Source organism: Rhipicephalus microplus, chromosome 1 (assembly GCF_043290135.1).
Source record: "Rhipicephalus microplus isolate Deutch F79 chromosome 1, USDA_Rmic, whole genome shotgun sequence".
Classification (NCBI taxonomy): Eukaryota; Metazoa; Arthropoda; class Arachnida; order Ixodida; family Ixodidae; genus Rhipicephalus; species Rhipicephalus microplus.
This window is the reverse complement of record NC_134700.1, coordinates 93,584,543-93,605,081: the sequence shown is the minus strand read 5'-3', so window position 1 is coordinate 93,605,081 and position 20,539 is coordinate 93,584,543. Positions and strand designations below refer to the sequence as shown.

Genomic DNA, 20,539 nt, shown 5'->3' with positions numbered 1-20,539 from the left:
CAAAGCTATCAAGAGAAAACTTGGGTAGGCAAAAATATGATGTATGCACTGAGAAACAAAGAAGGAAACTACCAATATGGATAGTAAAATTAGCGGAGGAGTTTTACAGGGATCTGCGCAGTAGCCAGAACAACCATGACCTTAATATAAGAACTAGCAGTAACCCAGATGACACGCCACAAGTAATGATAGAACAAGTCAGAAAAGCCTAGGAGAGCATGCAGAGAGGCAAAGCTGCTGGTGAGGATCAGGTAACATCAGATCTGAGGAAAGATGGAGGCCAGATTGTGTTAGAAGAACTAGCGGCCCTGTATGCGAGGTGTCTCCTGACGGGAAGAGTACTAGAATCTTGGAACAATGCTAGCATCATCCTAATACATAAGAAAGGAGATAGCAAGAACTAGAAGAATTACAGGCCGATCAGCTTGCTCTCCGTAGTGTACAAGCTATTTACAAAGGCAATAGCTAACAGAATTAAGACAATATTAGAATTCAACCCACCAAAGGAACAAGCACGACTTAGTACAGGCTACTCAACAATTGACCAGATTCATACTATCAATCAGGTAATAGAGAAATGCCCAGAATATAGCCAACCAGTATACGAAGCCTTCATAGATTACGAGAAGGCGTTTGATTCAGAAGAAATATCAGCAGTCATGCAGACACTGCGGAATCAAGGCGTCGACCAGGGATACATAAAAATCCTGGAATAAATCTTCAGGGGATCAACTGCTACCATAGTGCTTCATAAAGAAAGCAACAGAATACCAATCAATAACAGTGTAAGGCAGGGGAGTACAATCTCCCCAATGCTATTTACCGTGCTCTTAGAGGAAGTTTTCAGGGGCCCAGAATGGCAACAGTTAGAGATATGAGTTAATGGAGAGTACTTTAGTAACTTGCGCTTCAACGATGACATTGCATTGCTGAGAAACTCAGGGAACAAAATGCTACTCATGATTACAGAGTTAGATAAAGAGAGCAGAAAATTTGGTCTTAAATATAATCTGCAGAAAACGAAAGTAATGTACAACAACCTCGGAAGAGAACAGCGCTTCGAGATAAGTAATAGCGCACTTGAAGTTTCAAAAGACTATATCTACTCAGCACATGTAATAACCACGGAGCCCAAACACGAGACTGAAGTAACTACAAGAATAATAATGGAGCGGGGCACATTTGGCAAGCACTCTCAAATCATGACAGGTAGATTGCCGCCTTCCCTCATAAGGAATGTATATAACAGCTGCATCTTGCTGGTACTTAGCTATGGAGGAGAACCTGGAGACTTACAAAGAGGGTTCAGCCTAAACTGAGGACGACGCAGCGAGCAATGGAAAAGAAAATGGTAGGTGTAACCTTGAGAGACAAGTAGAGAACAGAGTGCATTAGGGAACAAACAGGGGTTAAGGATGTCATAGTTAAAATCGGGGACAGGGAATGGACATGAGCCGGGCATGTAGCACGTAGACAGGATAACCGCTGGTCATTAAGGGTAACTAACTGGATTCCTAGAGAAGGCAAGCGGGTTGGGGGGAGACAGAAGTTTAGGTGGGCCAATGAGAATAAGAAGTTTGCGGGTCAGAGGCCTCTCCCATGTTCCGCCACTCAACTCGGACCTGTACTTGCTGCTGCCCATTCATGGGCAGCAGCAAGTATAGCGTTTGTGCTGCAGTGGACGTAGTCAGGCTGATGATGATGATGACCCGCGAGACACGTGTGTGCTACGAGGCGCAAACGACTTTACAAAAAGTGATAGCAACTTGTCCACCCCTACTTTTCCTACCAAGCCGGGAAGTGAGGTGCTCTGCAGTCTGGCCTTCCAAGATATTCAAAGAGACCACCACAATAATTTTGCTCGTGACATCTTCCTTGAAGGGACAACGGCTCCACTTCGAATGACAAGCCGTCCTGCTACTTGAGCGTGGACGAGTCGCGGACCTTTTGATGTGTCGGTAGGAGGGTAGGAAGCATTACCCGGTGGCCTTTTCGTGTTAATAAAAGGCCACCCTGGTTGGGCAGCTGAAGTTTGCTCACCATGCCGCAGTCAAGGACGCTGACGGGGGCCAGTGTGGGTGGCCCTGGCGGAAGTGGTGTGTGTCCTGTTATCGCACAGTGTAATTTGGAGTCATCTTTCTTGTACATGGATCTGTGCATGCAGCACTCTTTATAATCAGCACCCTTTGGGCTTCCCGAAAGTCTCTAGAGAGGAGATTGTCATGACTTCGCTCTATTCTTGATCTCTTTCCAACGTAAATAAACGTCTGTAAATTCGACCCGTCTATGTCTTCCTTCCTACAAGATAGGCTCAACGGGTACGACGGCGTGGTCGAGCTACCTTCTAAGAAACTCTCTGGACCTGAACCGCAACAACTGGTGGCAGCAATGGGATACTGTGTTCCCCCGAGTACCTACAGTGTGTGTCTCTGGCCTTCAGGCAAAGAAAAAAAAGAAGAAAAAAACTGGCGCCGAACTCGCCTGTACTCGAGCTTGTTCAAATAATAAGTAAAAGGGCCTCGTAGTCTCTTCATCGTCTCCATGGTGTTAGGATGTCTGACGCCACCTCGAAACCCACGTATAGCTGACAGCCACAAAAGCGCGTCACAGAATCCTACGTCATTCAAACTGTGCAGTAATAGACAGAACTTGCGCGTTTTCAATACGTCATTCATTCAATTTAAGCTCTGCAGTGATAGACTAAATTGGCACATTTTAAATGGTTACGCGACGTATCTCAGCCTAGTTGCACTGAGTTGCCCTCTTGATGGCTACGGTATGTCACATTGTTCCAAGCAGCCTAAGCAACGTGCCTGTAATCAAAGCCTCAATGATAGCGCTCTTCATTTGCCCGAAAAGCCAAACATTATCGGATATACGCAAGGTGGACTACTTGAATAATTCTTATCACAACTCTTATGACGGTAGCAATTATTAGTATTATACGCCCCTTCTTGTGTACTTTCTAAAGGCTTCAAAGAAAAGCTTTCCAATTCAAAAATATGCGACAATTCTGTTTGATATACTCCGCCTAGGTCCTCGTTTTAGAAGTTATGGCTATAGGCTGGTATATCTTTTCATCACGCGTTAACACATTAAGCAGCTGAGCAATAAAACTGGCTTTAACGTGTCCATGCTGCAAGCTGACCAAGTTGAGAACCAATAATAAAAAAAAGTTAGAGACCAATTTGCCAACAAAATACACTAACTGCGCTAAAATATTGTAACATGCATTCATGCTAGCAATTTTTAGTGGCTAAAAACAGTGCTTGTCATGCACTTTTATGCCATCAATGTAAGTTTGTTTATAAAAGTTAGAAATATATTTCGCATTACTGTATTCGACATTTTATTATAATTCTCTCCTTTGACCATATTGATTCTGTAAATTAGGTGCCTCAAACACGAGGACCTCTCGTTAGAAGTCTGGCCAACTGATGATTGTGTTTGTTAAACTTTTTTTTCTAAATAAGGGTGTTTATAAACTACACAGGCATGGCTAGTAGATTGCCGTTTTTTGTAAGGAAGTCCCTGCGGTAACCCATGTTCATACATACCCGTCAAACAACACAGTATATTTCGAGTAAGCGTCCGATATTTAGACATTTTAGAGATTCCTATGAATGTGTCATTGAAATCTTGGTGTCAAAAAACTTTTTCTACATATATTTTCCACCTAAAATATATGGAAGCGATTTGAGTCAAATGGCGAAGTTAGCTGACATTTTGTACAAAATAGTCCGACCCCACTCACTCACTGCTTCCCACACTCTTCGCTGTCCTGACCCTTGCAGGAGAAAATATTCATGACTGTGGACCAGTAGCAGAGGTGAATTTCAGACCCCTGCTATATATATGCATATCCTTAGCTATAATATTCACACAATTTGCCTTGAGGGAGAAGACAATCTATTAAGTTATTAAAACGCACTAGTGTTGAAGTACTGAGTGGTTCATACAAGCTCCAGCTAGCTACAAGCAAAGTGAGATTGACGCGTTGAAAGTTCAACGCTTTTCGTTCATTAGCTTTAGCGACATTTTATTGCTGCGTAGTGCAAAGATGACTTACAGGATTCCTTTTAGTTGTGCAATAGCCATAGTGAGCTAGAGGGCCTTTCCAAGAACCGTCCGCGAGGCAATGGTAGAACGCCGTGCCTGAAAGAGGGCAAGAAGAAGGATAACGTTGCAGTTTCACACGCACAGCCATAGTAGACATCCAGTTTTATACCACCAGCCTCAAAAAATGTACGGGAAAACATGACCATTAATTCGTGCTCCATTTAGATGCAGAAAAAGTTCTTGATTTAATTGTGGACTTCATATAACAAAATCATGGTGATACCATGAAGCTTATCGAGCAGTGGATGTCCTCGCAATATGCTTAACCCCCTGTGACACAAGGGGGTCAAGATTATCACAGGGCCTGTGTCTTGTCTGTTGCGTACCTAACTGTCCCCGTTGTTTATGTTTGCGCTTCTCCCAGCCAATATTATTTCACTCTAACAAGTAATCAGAACCGTTACTTCGCACTTTGTGGAGCACAATAATAGCCACTAGGCGACGTAAGGCCTATTTTGAGCGCCGAGGCACCAGCAGTGGTGAAATGACAGGCCGGTCGTCTTTGGCATAGGGTATACATTGTTCCATTCGCAGACCCAGTGCGCAACCAACCACTTTTTTTTCTAAATTGAATATAAATACCCCCCCCCCCCCCTGACGATACTCTAATTTGTGCACGAACATGGAGGTTGAAGAGTAATCCTTTCTGTTTTCTTTTCTCTCTTCCTTTGACAGTCCCGTGCGTGATGAGCTCTCCCTTGTAGGTTGCATAAGTGAACGCCTTTTTCAACGCTACACAACTATCTCTACCTATCCAGAAAAAGCGTGATGCTCTAATAACTTATACACTCTTATTCAATTACGTGGAGAACAAAAGATCTTGTAAAGTCGATTAGGTGAGACATGAGCTCAACTGTTCCTCTGCTCTGCGTATACTTTCCCAATCGCTTATAGAGGTACCACACGCTCATGTGTACTCGTTTCCCACCTCCCAGATTATCACATATTGATCATCTAGTACGAAGCATTTAGACGCTGCACACCTCAATGTTTTTCACTGGCGATCTTTCATTTATTCTTGTGTTGTCTTACGCCCACTCCTGTTCATGTATTGCCACTAATGGCGGTTGTGCGTACCTGGTACTTCCTTCCTTCACGTACCTGAGGATTATTAAAAAAAAGGTACTGGAATATGCGCACACAGTGCCCCGATTGCGTGGTTACCTTTTTAGTACACATGCTCTGGCAGTCCTGCGTTATACGGGACACGTCACCAACTATCGAACAGGACTGGGAAGATGCCATCGCAAGTACTGCACTGAATACGCAGTCAGCAGCTGCCCAGAGGGTCCATGAAAGAGCGGAAAAGCATGATCTTCTAAATGCGGCATGCGAGCAGGCAGCCGCAATCCAAGAGCCTCTGAAGGTCATTCCCAGCTAGTCCATTCAAATCTCCTTAAAGTTCTGTGTCTGTCTGTCGGGCTTGCCAGATAGCGCGCGCGGTAAGACGGCGCCTTAAGCCATCATCCACCTGGTTCACTGTCATATGAATAATCTTGCACCTGTGGCGTACAGGCGGTGTTCCATAATGAGATGTTATCGTACTTATAGGCAACAGCTAAAGCATATATCGCAGAAAAGATTTCGATTACTGTCATAAACGGAATCGCGTAGAAGCTATCGAACGTGTGTTTTGCCATTGTCCCTACTTTTAAGATCGCCAGACTCTACGTTGTTCTTTGAGGAGACTGGATAATAGTGTGTTTATTTACCAGAAGACCTCATCTTCTCTCTTTCTTTTTTTACTCCCTCATTTCTCTCTCCCTATGTGTAGCTCAGCGAACTGGACTTAGTATAGTTAACCTCCCTAATTTCTTGTAATCTTTCTCTGTCTAAACTACAATGACGCAACAGTTCACTGAGAATATGCCATACATTATTAATATATAATAAAAGCAGCATTACGTGAATGGATTGATCATGGCAACGTATAAACCTGCATGAGATACATGAGTGTGATTGTCTATAGTAAACGTAAACCAACACCAGCGCAAAGATTCTGCTAACGCGCCATCACAAAGATGCACGCTAAAGATTACCTACTGTTTTTGTTATCATCAATAAGATATAATCAGATTACCTTTTTCAAATACGCATCGATCGCGCACAATGCCACAAAAAGACGAAAAAATGAAATGCTTTCCAGCGCACCCACAACGCCACTGCAACACACACACACACACACACACACACACACACACACACACACACACACATTTATATATATATATATATATATATATATATATATATATATATATATATATATATATATATATATATATATATATATATATATATATATATATAGTGGGAGTAATAATTCAATGGGCCAGTAGTTAGTCTTCGTGAAGGTATGGGATATGGCACAACGGGAGCGTTGTTAACAAGGATAAATATATTTATTTCTCAACAGTTTCGGGAGGGGTCCTCCCTTCATCAGGGGATGAGGTATACTCATCCCTTGATGTTATAACTGAGTTATAACTCATCCCATGATGGAGAGAGGACCCCTCCCGAAACTGTTGGGAAATAAATATATTTATCCTACACACACACACACACACACACAAATATATATATATATATATATATATATATATATATATATATATATATATATGTATATATATATATATATATATATATATATATATACGAAGAACACTTGCAGTGCAGTTCACTTCCTTAGGTTCCGATCCGACGAATTAGTTTTCATGCTGCGCGTCATTTAAACGGAAAGTAAGCGCTGGCAGCCCAGTATATTCAAAGTATCAGTCATCTAGTATGTTCTTTAAATATAGCTCGAACACAAGCTTTGCGGCTGGGAAATTTGGAGCGAAAGTCGCAGTTCACGTCTTTTGGAGACTTTAAAAGCTCTCACTCGCGCTAAAAAAAAACTATACGGGGTTCAGATCATCAATTCATTTTATGCACAACACGACGGCTCAAGAAATAAGCCTCGACTGTCCGTATTCACAACCGAAAAATTCAGAGGGCTATTGTGCATCCTTCCAGGACAAATAGAAGATTTGTTTGTTTGTTTGAGAATTCATCAATATTGGACATCCCGACTCTGAAGAAGTGACCACGATTTCGTAGTTTAAATTTAGACGATAACTTGAACAATGTTCAATTAAAAATATAAAGTAAATAAATATAGTCAAAAGACATCTTTTTTCGAAGTTGATGTATGGGGGAGCCGCTGAAAATACGAGCCGTGGCTTCATACGCCACGGCAAAGCGTCGTCTTCATTTTCTTCCATTTGTTGAGGTAGCGCTGGCCGGTTTCATTTACCTCCTAAAAAATAGCGCTACCGTGCCATAATGCGGCATTGAGTATCATGACGTTACGCCAAACTTTGTGACGTCGTGAAGACGCCATAAGGTGACGTCCTCATGTGATGACTTTCGGCATTACTCGTGTCTGATTTCGCGGGATGGTCACCGTCGGAGCTGAAATTTTCTATTTCACGAGGCCTTCAAGGCCTTCGTCTTGATAAAAGAAAACGTGGCCCCTTCACGCTTTGTCGTCATTACACTGCGTTCAATTACCTCTTGGTCTCGTAAACTTATGCACCCATGGTGCGGCAGGCGTGACACGGAAGCTTGGCACATTTGAAGTTAAAAGTATTCATGAAAGAGCGCACTTTCTCACACGTAAATTCCGTTAAAAATGTGCGATTCGTAATTAAAAGTGGGCAGATCCCGCGTACCTTGGTAGTCGACGTTATGCGCAGCATGTGAAGGGAAAGTGACATGTGGTATTTTTTTCATTCAGTGAGACGTCGTGAAAGACGTTAAATGTATGCATAAATCTTCCACGCACACGCATTAGTTGAAGAATTGCAGATGTTTATACAATGAGTTGTTTTGCACTTGCGCAACGATGACAACAAGACCATGAGCAGCAGCAACACCAGAAGCGATAAACTGATATGATACGCTGGTGCTCCCGAAAATAATAGCCCTGAACAATGCTTCATAAATCAGCTTCAGCGCGTCATACCTAACTACTATTGACGTTAACCCGACCTGACCGCTGTAATGTAGGATTACATATGTAATGCCTATAAAATACGATAGGCAGCACTGCGACCACAATTAACGTTTCGCTAATATTAGTGTCTATTTTAAAAGTAGTTCGGGGACCTCGCGTTGCTTTGTGGTAAAATGCTCAAATGACATTCTCGTATATTTGGGTTCGATTCCTGCTGGTACATTAAAACATTTCTTGCATTAGTTAGGTGAACGCTGGCGATGCCAGGTTTTTCTTAACGCTCACCGTAAACGTAGCCATGTGTATTATCGTCGTTCCTGGGTAGATACTGGGTGTCAATCACCTGTGGCACATGCCCGAATACCAGTGGCATATGCCCGCCAGCGGATATATTGCACAGCCTATCTGGAGGTGTTTGACGACGTACGTGACAGGCTTTTAACATCAGCCATGTCTTGACCAGTGCGATATATACGTTGAACTCTCTTACCCTCTTATGCTAATTTCAGTTCGCGCCAAGTTAAGGGCACTGCCGCGGTGTTCTAGTGGCTAAAGGAGTCGGCTGCTGACCCGCAGGGCACAGGATTGAATGCCGGCTATGGCGGCTACATTTTGGATGGAGATGAAAACGCTGTAGGCCCGTATGCTCAGATATGGGTGCATGGTAAAAAACCCCAAGAGGTCGAAATTTCCAGAGCCCCCCACTAAGGCATCTCTCATATTCATATGTTGATTTCGAGATGTTAAACCCCACGTATCATATCAATCAATCAGCTAAGTTAATGAGGCAATGACGAGGGCACCCAGACATAGTCGGCCAGATAGAGAGCTAGACCGATATATAGATATGTACGAATGTAGACGCGAAAAGTGCGTGCAGTTGGTGAAGAGATGCTCCGCATTTAAAACATCGATATGTTGGTTGCGACTACACGGCCCACCGCAATGATTATGCTTTGACATTTACTTTTTCTATTGTTCTTTACGTCGTTAGCCGAGCGAATATAACTTCAAATCCATACACGATAATGCTGCCGAACTTTGAAATGCCCTATAATTTCTATATTAGATGCTTATATACAGCTTGTTTTGCCTTCATTTTTTGGGATTAAGCTGTATCTTCGGATTATGTATTCTGATCAGACGGCCATGTGGGTTCTTAAAAGTTCGACGTTATAGCACTCATTTTACCGAGCTCAGTCGTCTGCTGCGCTTCCACAGATCTATTGACAAAACCTGCAGCAAAGCATGTAATCTAGTGAGCTAGAACACTAGAGCCAGTGCCAGGACGTCACACGGAGCTGCTCCCACGTGATCACTTTCGCGGACATGGCGTCACGATACAGTAAAACTACGAAGGAAGAAAAATATATCTGTGCAAAAAATATTAACCTTTTGTGACCGTTGATGAGTAGAGCAGTCATAACATTGTCCGACAGCCGGGCCAATGACAACTATACTCGTCATACACAAAAATTCGTCCTACGGTGAACTAATGAAGACTACATCCTGTGTAGTTGTGTTCTTCGATGCGAGATGGCTCCCCTAGTTCATGTTTTTTTCCAATAGGCACTATTTTTCCACGTCCTTCTGCGTCTTGTACTTCATTACAATGTGGTTCAGATAGTGCGATTGTGGTATCTTTGCACGCCTATTAGAAAACTAGGGAAACGGTATTCCATTGAAACAGTCGTACCGTTTCATTAAAAAAGAAACTCTACAAAGGGAGCGACTGAAATGTTTGGTCAGCAAGAATTTTTTTTTCGGTTGCGAAAGGGTTTATATAAATTACTGTGCGTGTTGTAAAGATTCCAAGTATTTTGCTAATTGATTTCACCCCCATTATATGCAACGAAAAACTAAATAAAAAATGGTATGTCAGTACTTCCACAGGGCACTCTTGCGAAACATCTGCTTTAACTCATGCAGTCAAGAAACGAGCTAGTGTTGACGTTAGCAATTACGTTTATACATCAATCCCCGCAAACTAACGATGATTGGGCGCCTTACTGAAATGCAGGTTAGAAAAGCTAGTTTGAGCTGCGCTTAGCACAGAAGAGTAAAATGACATCTAACCGGCTTCTCAGTGCGCTTTTTTTTGCACATAGACCCATTGTAAGGTAACGCTAAACAGTGCAAACATAATTTGCGCTCAGACTGTGAATTCCTACAGCAGTTCACGGCTTGTTTGCTCTTTAGTAATGCTAAATAAAATAGAAAAATTTTCGGTGCAACCTTATAATAGAGTCATTAAGCTGAAAACAAGGTTTCGCGAAGGAAGTGTGTTGCATCTTATTCTACGTGCATCTTTCATCGCCAGTGCTAAATGGGCTGATTGCCTCACTACGACTTGCGCGTTCGATGTGTTTCAAAATGTACTGCTCTGCTGTGGTGGAGAGCTCACAAAAGAGCTAAACAACGGGAACAAAACTGAAGTAATACAGAGTCATGACAGAGACTGTTTAATAGCTACAGCTGTGAAACTTTATAATTGGTATAGGTTTATCTGAAAGTATATCGAGACGCTACCGTATTGTAATGACCCATCTTTCGCAGCATAATGATGCGTACTGCACTCAATTATAGATTTTCAGCGTCGAATAACTTGAAATACAGTTTAGAATTACAAATATTTTGGCAAGTTGGTTAGTATACATGGTAAGTACATCTTAGCGCAATGCACACGCTTTGAGTATTTCTATCTAGGTGTCCATTTACCTATCCACTCTCTAGCCGAATACGTATGCGTGTTCTCATGATCACCTCCTCAGCTTGCTGCATGCCAAAATCTGTACAGGAAGGAAAAAGCGTTTGACGAATAGGTCTGGCTGATTTCGTTTAATCGGACATAATTCGCCCATACTCGTACAAATGATTGGCAGTTTACATCATACTGTGAACGGCGAGAACAAAGGTTGGTAATATAAATGCGAGAACGTTATGATAAACTAACATTGCAGCGTTGAGCCAACGATTGCAAACAGTCAATATCAATGTACCAAGAAGAATCAAATGCAAATGTTCTATAGGTGGCAAATTAAACAGTATATTACAAAGCCATGCCAGGTCCATAAACTGCTTTAGAAAAAGACCCTCGGCAGCCATGTGTTAGTGCAACGTTCATTATTCTTACACTGCTAGCTATTTAGGTTTAAAAACTTCACACAGGCGCTCCCATATAATACAGGCATCACATCGCGTTAATTAACGTCAATTGTATACATAGGTACCCCCTACTGAATGGCGTCTATGAAGCAGTAACCAGGGCTACCAACCTTGCAATCGCAAGTGCTACTTACAGCTTACTGCTTCTGGTGTCGGTAATACTTTACTGTTAGCAACCTTACGCAACTGTAAACCACTGGCCATGTAAAACATATGCAACTGTTCAACATGTGTGTTACGGACATTTGCATATATGTTCATTGCCATTTTATATTTCAATCAATAAATTACACCAGTCTCCTTCTTTCCACAAGCTTCGCATAACATCTATTCCCAAGGTACGTGGGATCTGCCAAAGTTTTGTTTTGAAAACACTGCTACAACACACGAATATGAAAGAAGGGAAAGCCAACAGAAATGTACCTGTCACGTTGTTTCTTCTTTCTTCGTCCTCCCCCCCCCCCTCTTGTGTTGTTGCTCTGCTTTCAAAACGAATAACTCCGAAGCAAATTTCAAAACATATACACTTAGTCATGCAATAAGATACATAGCTTTAACGTGGCCAAAACATACAGTGACAGAGCTATCTTTAGAAATTTTAAGACCGTGAGAGATTTTAGCCTACTTAGTCGCCACAGGGCTTTGTTCTGTCAATACTTAGCCACGAAAGCGCATGTAAATAATCACCAAAGAATTGGTTATATATATATATATATATATATATATATATATATATATATATATATATATATATATATATATATATATATATATATATATATATATATATATATATATATATATATATATATATATATATATTGTAGGCATCTATTATGCGCTTCATCCTCATCTGAAGAGCAGTCAATCATCGTCATAAGTTCTGCCTGACAATGATCATCTTCTTTGAACGTGCGCTTCATTTTCGGGTCCGTTGTGCTTGTTCGTTCCCGAGTTCACCGCCAAGAAACCTCGTTAAAACCGAGTCGTCATACGTGGTGGAGGTGCTGGGTCACAATACACACACACATAGTGTGTGCTTGCTTACATAGTAAATCTTGTACTGAAAACAGGCGTGTTTCCGGCACAGTTAAAAGTTGCAAGGGTAACCCCAATTTACAAAGGAGGTGGCATCAATAATATGTCAAATTATAGACCCGTTTCAGTACTCTCGACATTATCAAAGGTTTTTGAAGGCGTTATTCACGACAGGTTGTTATCCTTTTTCAATAAGTATGGCATCATCACAACATGTCAGTATGGTTTTCAGAAAAACAAGTCTACTGAACAAGCGTTAACGATTATTAAAGATCAAATAATTACAAATATGGAAAATAAGAAATTTACGCTTGGTTTATTTTTGGACTTAAAAAAAGCCTTCGATTCAATACATTATGATATATTGTTACGGAAACTATCACGGTACGGCATACGTGGGGTCACCCTTAAGCTATTACAAAACTATTTGCATAACCGGTACCAACTAGTACAAATGAAGACAGCCACATCAAGTCGGCTTCAGTTGACCCAAGGAGTTCCGCAGGGTTCTATACTGGGTCCTTTGCTCTTTTTGCTTTATGTTAATGATATTGTATGTATACCCGCCTCACCACAGCTTATTATGTATGCAGACGACACAAATGTATTTTTCACATCAGATCACTTAGAAATACTAGAAAAAAATGTAAATGAATATATGACGTCACTCTCAAAATGGCTTAAACAAAACAAGCTACAGTTAAATGCCAAGAAGACGACATATATTATATTTCGCCCAATAAATAAACATGTTAAATATGACATAAAGATAAGCTTTGACGGGAACATCATAAAACGAGAAAAACATCAAAAATTTCTGGGGGTATGGTTCAGTGAAGACTTAACGTGGAATGTCCACGTTAATCATTTAGTTAGGCAACTTGCGGGAACGGTAGGATGCCTGTACAGAATTGGTTCCCTCATTCCTCAGTGGCTGAAGAAAAATTTGTACAATGCCCTATTCTATTCGAGACTTTGTTACGGCGTACTAGTATGGGGTACCACAACAGCGAAAAATTATAACAAACTTATAATGCTACAAAAGAAAATACTTCGCTGTTATGAAAATTACCAGGGTAGAATAGACCGTTTGCGCACTTCAGTGCTCTTTGATAAACATGAAATCTTAAAGGCAAACCAAATATATTATTTTAAACTGCTTCAAGAGGTACACAAAAATAAGTGGTATAAACAAAAAGAAAATGACCAACGTTATCCTGCAAGAAGAAACTTACAGCGTTTACCGAGAACCAGGACAAATTACGGAAAGCAAACACTGCATTACCAATCAACGCGAATAGTAAATGAATTCCAAAATGGCTTGCAGTTTGACGTCAGCCTAGGGACATTTAAAAAACAAGTTAAAGAAATTTTGATCAAAAAAGAAATAACTTATCATCACTAATCTATATTGTGTAAAAAGAGTAGGTAGAATGTTAATGTTAAGAAAGTAAGTAGTTCATTATGGTATACGATGCATCCATTTTATGTTCCTGCATCTGTATTATGCTAAGTGTATTATATGTTGCTTGTTTTTTTTTTTTTTTTTTATTCCTGTATTTCTTTTGTTAGCGCTCATGTGGTACATGACATGTTAGTTTTTTGTTGCTTGTTTGTATCTGCAAAAAAAAAAAAAAAAAAAAAAGTGCAGCTGTGACGAACTACAGGTGCAGAGGCCTTTGTCAGGCGTATGAAACGCCTTTTGCTTCTGTATCCTTTTTCTTGCCTTTCAAGAAATAAAATAAATTACTACTACTACTACTACTACACACACACACACACACACACACACACACACACACACACACACACACACACACACACACACACACACACACACACACACACACACACACACACACACACACACACACACACACACATATATATATATATATATATATATTGTCTTCTCACTAGAGTCAACGCAGCTCGTTGGCTGGAGCAAGCGAAGCGGAGGAAGACGAAGAGGCAATAGACCAGCTTGCACGACCATTGGGTGTTTTCTCTCCGTCTTTGTACTTTACAATGATTGCAATGAAATGAGACAAAAAGACAACAACTTTGCTGCAGGCCGGCTGCTATTTATCTAACTTTTTTTTCCTGGTCTTCCCGCTAGTCTAGCTCTTGCCTAAGCCCAAGCGGCGCTCTGTCTTCCTTACACTGGTCCACGTTACAGAATGGCATGTCAATCTTCAAAATTGGACACTGCGGGACGACAATGGGTGTTTCGCATTGGTCGTCGTCGGCCTACAAGCCCTGCGCCCTGAGCAGCAATTGTAACCGAAAAAATCTCTCGTGGCCGGTGTGTGCTGTGTATTTGGGGTCTCTCTCGTGGGTGCTATGACTCACTTCGTGGGGCTGTCGAACACTGGTTGGCAACCTTGGCTGCGTCGCTGGGGCCGCAGCATGCTTAACATGCATTTCTGCTGGCAGAGTCTGGGGCACTAGTCATCATTCTTATCGGCGTTTAGGGCAGGGAAACACTTGTGCAGCGAAGAATGCCTACAAGATCCGACAAGCTGCAGAGCTTGATCGTGACTCCACGTTGGAGATTCTGCATTGATGTTTCCGAAGTCTTTAATTCCTCGATAAATGAGACATATTTTGGGCACTTCTGGCTCGGTATCACATCCGCATTCGTGAAGGCCTCCTTGTTGCGCCCCACGCTGTGATCGTTGAAGATTTCTGAAGGCACCTTGCTAGTGGTCGCCATTCGACCGGTGGGTTGAGTCAGTGGTGGGCCCAAAGACGGGGAGGGCCATTTTGTATTGATACGCGCAGCCCTTTGGTGGCAGACCTGTTGTAAGTGTAGAACGCTGGCCATAGTCAGCCCACTCGTACGCGTCACTGCTGGGATGGATAAAGCTGGCTTCTCTGAGCGAAACATGTGAGCCATCGTCCAATGACTGCTTCGAAGCAAGCATATGCGGGTCCGCCTAGTTCGAGTAGCTGCTCTTGGTGTCAATAGGCCCTTGAAGTTGGGGTGTGTCAACTTGGACTCTTTGAGTTCATGTGGGTCTCGGAGTGTAGGAGCGGAGATTGACTCCATTGTGAACAATGGTGAGGTGAACGTCACCAGAGATGAGGTAGTCAGCTCCTAGAATCATATCAGTGAGTAGGTCCTCGAGTACGGGAACGTTGGCAAGGAAGATGCTACCTCATTTTCTTTCAAGGTGCAGGTTGAGCGCACCAACAGGCAACACGGGGCCACCGAGGACAGGTAGGAGTGCCTCTTGCCATGGTTGGAGGTTGGCTCAGGCATAACGTCGACGCGTCACTGTGCCTGTACCTCCCGTTCGCCCTAGAGCAATAACCTCGCTAATTCCGCCGATGCATATCTATAGCGTTAAAAGGGGCCACTTTTGGTGATGCGCGGCACGATGTCCGAAGTCTGGTGGTGTAACGTCGATTTTACCGCCGTAACTGAGCGGAAGATTCTTCATCTGGAGTAGCGAAGAAACAAACTCGGTTGCGGTGGTTGCTCGAGCGCAGGCTGTCAAGCTGCCAATCCATGAGCTGCATTGTGGAGTTGCAGCCTCTAGGAGGTTCTCCAGTACTACATCCTCGGAATGTGTCTTCTCTGGCATGCAAGTGTCGCGGCCAATCCGACGAAAGATAGTAATCAGCCGGTCACTCTATTCCACCCAGGAACGTTTCTTGACACCTTCGTACTTGTGCCATGCATCTGAAGCACCGCGCAGGCAGTCGATAGCTATCAGCCATTTTTTTTATTGTCGCGCAAGGCATGGGGCAAACTGAGCGCATTGATGGTTGCTATTCATAGAAGGACATGAACCTGGAAGCCTCGGAACTTTGCTACCCCCGAGCAGGAGGGTATACGGTGACGCGGCCGGACGGACCCTGGTACTTAATGGTGCCAAGCGGTCGAGCTGTTGTGACAGTTGTGTGACAGCACGCGCGAGCTCCGCACTGCTCTCGGGTGAGGCGCCTGATGAGCAAGAAAAACACGTAGCACTCACAGAGTGGAGACACACGACCAAGGGAGCGTGGACGGCGTCCCTTAGCAGCTCAGATAATGGTAGCGAGAACCACGCCTTGCGAAGCGTGAATCCTGTTCCCCGAATAGAGCCTCTGCCCATTTTAGGCGCGAAATAGTACACCGCTGGTTCCCTAGGACGATTTTGGAGCCCTGAACACCGTCCACTGGTGGTGGGATGGATACTTGCGTTGGCGGCTAACTTGCGCCTTCCGTTCCTGAGAAAGCCTGTGAACGTCCCTCAGGCCAGTAGCTGGAGTTTTCCAGAGGCGAAAACGCTGGATTTGTTGTGGCTTATGCCACATTGGTTCGTTTTTGGCGACTGAACCATTGTAATGAAATAAGACAGAGACAACGCTTTTGTTCTCTCTCACACACACCCATGTATATATATATACATATATATATATATATATATATATATATATATATATATATATATATATATATATATATATATATATATATATATATATATATATATATATATATATATATATATATATATATATATATATATATATATATATGTACATATGATGACATGCTAATTTGGCACTTACAGGAATCCATGCATTATTAAATATTTAGCGATATACTACACAATATAATTTACCATTCTTACTTTGTTTCAGTACTTGCCAGCAACTCGAATGTCATAGTAAAACGCCCCTTTAACATGTACTAAGACAAATTTGAGCGAAATATGTGCACAGAACATCATTAGGGCAATAAAATATGAAATAAAAACACAAGGCAATAAGTGTGCCTCACAAGTAATAAAATAAAAAAGGCGTACAAATTCAGTGGCACCAAATGTCGCAGTACTAGTACATACACTCAAATGAAAATATCCAGTTCAAACGAAGTGGCGCTGTACAGCCGAATTTAGTTTGCTGCCAGGCACCTTTTTCTTAGTGGGTGGGATGTGCCATAGCAGGAAAAATAAATCTTACGAATCCGAGGGAACTTCAATTCCACTGGTGCAAGCACATTTCATTCTTCTCTTTCTTGTTATATTTTCAATGTTCCGAAGCCTATATTTCATTTTATAGTTCATGGACACTCCGCTCTTTCGTGTGCCACACGGGTCGTTTTCTTTTGGGCGAAAAATAAAACAATACCTTCATCTTTTGATATAGTACAAAAGCAGGCGATATTGCTCTCCAGTACCAACGCGCTTTGTTACCTGTCATAGAAAATGCACTACGAGGGAACCGAAATTACCGTGCTTACATTTATGCTGTTGCGTTCCTAAATAAAGTGTTTTATACATGAAGCTGGTTTGACGCGATCATGGACAAATCGAGAGAATACCACTTTAAGTCAAAACTTATTGGAAGCTATGTTTGCGCTCCGGTCTGCGACACCTGGCAATCACGGTCTCGCTAACCAAATAATCTGTTATCAGGGCATTATTCCAGCTTAACGTGACAAAATCGCAACAAGATTTTCAGGCACGCCATAGTGGAAAGCTCGGTGAATTAGGAGCTTCTAGTGTTCTTTCATCTACATTTACATCGCATAGTGTTCGGGCTTCTGGCATTTCGCCTTCATCGAATTACGAACGCCGCGACCCGGATCCAACCAGTTGCTTTCGGATCACCAGCCATACATCGTAACTGCTACACCACCACAGCGGACGCTTAATGTTCCCGCAGTTTCTCGCAAATGTGTCATAATTTGAAGCAAAGTGTTGCCAAAATACGCTTGAATCCTTGGCCGAGTGATTACATCCCAAATCATCGTTAGGTGACGTCGGGACGTCGCAGATATTTCCATTCCCAATATTGTGTCCTTGGTAGCCATTGTGTTGAATCATTGCACTAGGAACGTGTTCTGCGTTGTGGAAAAATGTTGCTTTAAGCCACCACAGGTTTGTTACTAATTACGTAACTTTTGTCATTATACATATTATTTGGTTTTGCCAAAATTTCTCAATTAACTCACTATTCACATTTGTATAATTGTTTTATTTGATTTGTTTCCTGGCTACTTTCCAGGGCATTCTTCATCCCTTGTTGTAGGACATAATCACCATCTTTGATCATTGCCTTTGTAGCTGTTCGACAAGCGACACTAAATAGATATATCTTTGGTAAGTGTCAAATGTACAACTTGCGTTACATCAATGCGGCAAATACATGCCTAACTATCCCTTAAAATAACATGCCCATCAGTGAAACATAGTGTACAAGCATACCACACATATATTGGTAAACTGCAGAATATGTCTTTTAACAAGGGGCGCCACTGCGAGTTCACCTACGTGACACTAGTGCCTGCACTGCATCAAAACTATCACTTCATCGAAGAACTGGCTGCACAACATAAAACCATTGGATCACCTGAGGCATTCACAACTCCAGGCATGAGACCGGGACACGGCGCTTGGGCCACGACTCCCGGAGCCGTTGGTGGCCAGCAGTGCCAACCATCGAACCTCCAGTCGCATCTTGCTGCATAAGTAAACATGACAAAAACAATAGCGTCATACCGTGCAAAACGTCCCAGCCATTTTGGCGACCAATCGAAATGAAATACAAAAAACTTTCTGAATTCTCGCACTGAAAGCAATGAAATTCCAAGATATTTGGCAGAGCAAGATATATGTTGGTGATGTAGGAGCCTCCTGAATGACGTCGGAGTGTTGTTTGTCAGAAAAATTGTTCTTAGACTACTGTTTTTTGCTCGAATGCCCAAAATGATTTACATATTTGGCAAACACGCTTGCCTGCGATGCTTGAAGCTTCATACTATTTCGGTATTTTTTCATAAGCGCCTTCAGAATATTCGCATGAATCTGGAATGCTTGCCCTTTCACTAAAATATTAGGGTATATATGCACACTCGAAAAATGAAATCCTAATCAACAGACCATATAATTTTTCGTAAACAGTCCTTCGGAACAACGATGTTTTTAAGCTTCGTGAAACTATATCTCAATTTGAGGAAATCGCCATTTCCGTTTATATTAAGACGTAATATTTGCATCACGTTGCGCTCCAATAAAAATCTATGTTGTACACTACATAAAAGGAAATAAACAGTTCTTTTATATATCAATTTTAATGATTGTATTTTATGATTTGACGAAGACAAAATTGTTTGAATTTCGCTATTGACGGACGGATATATTCCCATCAGGTCACACGGCAGCTTTTTTGCAGAAGTTCCTCATTTCCTATAATGAAAAATGAGAAAAAAATATGTCCTTCCTTAAAGTAATCGTTAAAATGATAAAACTCCATGTATACAATACAATGTGATTATTTACCTTTAACTCAAACGTAAAGCAGATGTTTATTGTAGCAGCATGTAGTGCATATTTGTCTCAGTGTCGACCACAATGAGGGCTTTTACAATTTATTGATATCTTTCTTGTAAAATTGGGGAGCACGAGGGCTCTCAAAATAATTTGAACAAACGTAATATCTTCGGTGTAGTGAGAACTTATTACTCAAGTTTTCATACAATGGGCATTATTGCAGGGGAAAAAGCAAAAAAATAGAATATTTTGGCATAATTTCTAGAGGCGTGTATGACTAAAAAAATTGCAGCAAGATTCTTGATCTTATATGACTTTAAAAAGCCCTTGGCTTATCATAACGTATACTGAACAACAAGCGATAGCCTCAAATTAATTTTTGTGACAAAAAAAAAAACAAGAATACTCAGATACCATTTGGACAAAGTCGGTAGGCTGTTATGAGACCAAACATTTTTTCTCTTCGAAATATTCTTTCGGTTCACTGTTTTCAGTGCAAGAAATCAGGATAATTTTTTGGACTGTGTTTGGCATGACCACTAGTATGGCTGGGACTTTTTGCGCGGAAATACGCAATAAGAAAAGTAAGTTCCCACACTGGCTTCGAAGTACTGTTGACCCTTCAGGAGTTTTGGGAGCCACCCGACGAGCTACAATGGTGGATTGCGCACCTTCAAAAACAATCAAGAGCCTACTGCACGCGCGGAAAGACACAGCTCGCAAACTCACAAAATGAGCACAAGGAAGAGAGAGAGAGAGGTTATTATTATGGACACGCGATCCACCCAAGCCAAAATTCTAGAGAAAACCTAACCGCACCTTGTAGTCGCAGTATTATCTTTTATTACGTCTGCGTCTGCTCGGCGTTCGAACAAAAAGCATGGTAAATAAAAAAAAACATACACCAGTAACCTGAGTTTTTATTCACGCCACGATCGCTTCTTTCGTT

At 41.8% G+C, this 20,539-nt stretch overlaps 1 protein-coding gene across 8 annotated transcripts in view; it reads right to left on the bottom strand.

The window, feature by feature from the left end:
• Positions 1 to 20,539, bottom strand: part of LOC119178493 (calcitonin gene-related peptide type 1 receptor) — a 210,027-nt gene that overhangs the window by 55,610 nt on the left and 133,878 nt on the right. For all 8 annotated transcript variants that reach the window (XM_075885003.1, XM_075885011.1, XM_075885014.1 and 5 more), the window contains 2 exons: positions 18,671 to 18,781; positions 4,070 to 4,155 (listed from right to left, as the gene is read on the bottom strand). In XM_075885003.1, coding sequence (XP_075741118.1) covers positions 4,070 to 4,155; positions 18,671 to 18,781 — 197 coding nt within the window. The remainder of the gene's footprint in view (positions 1 to 4,069; positions 4,156 to 18,670; positions 18,782 to 20,539) is intronic.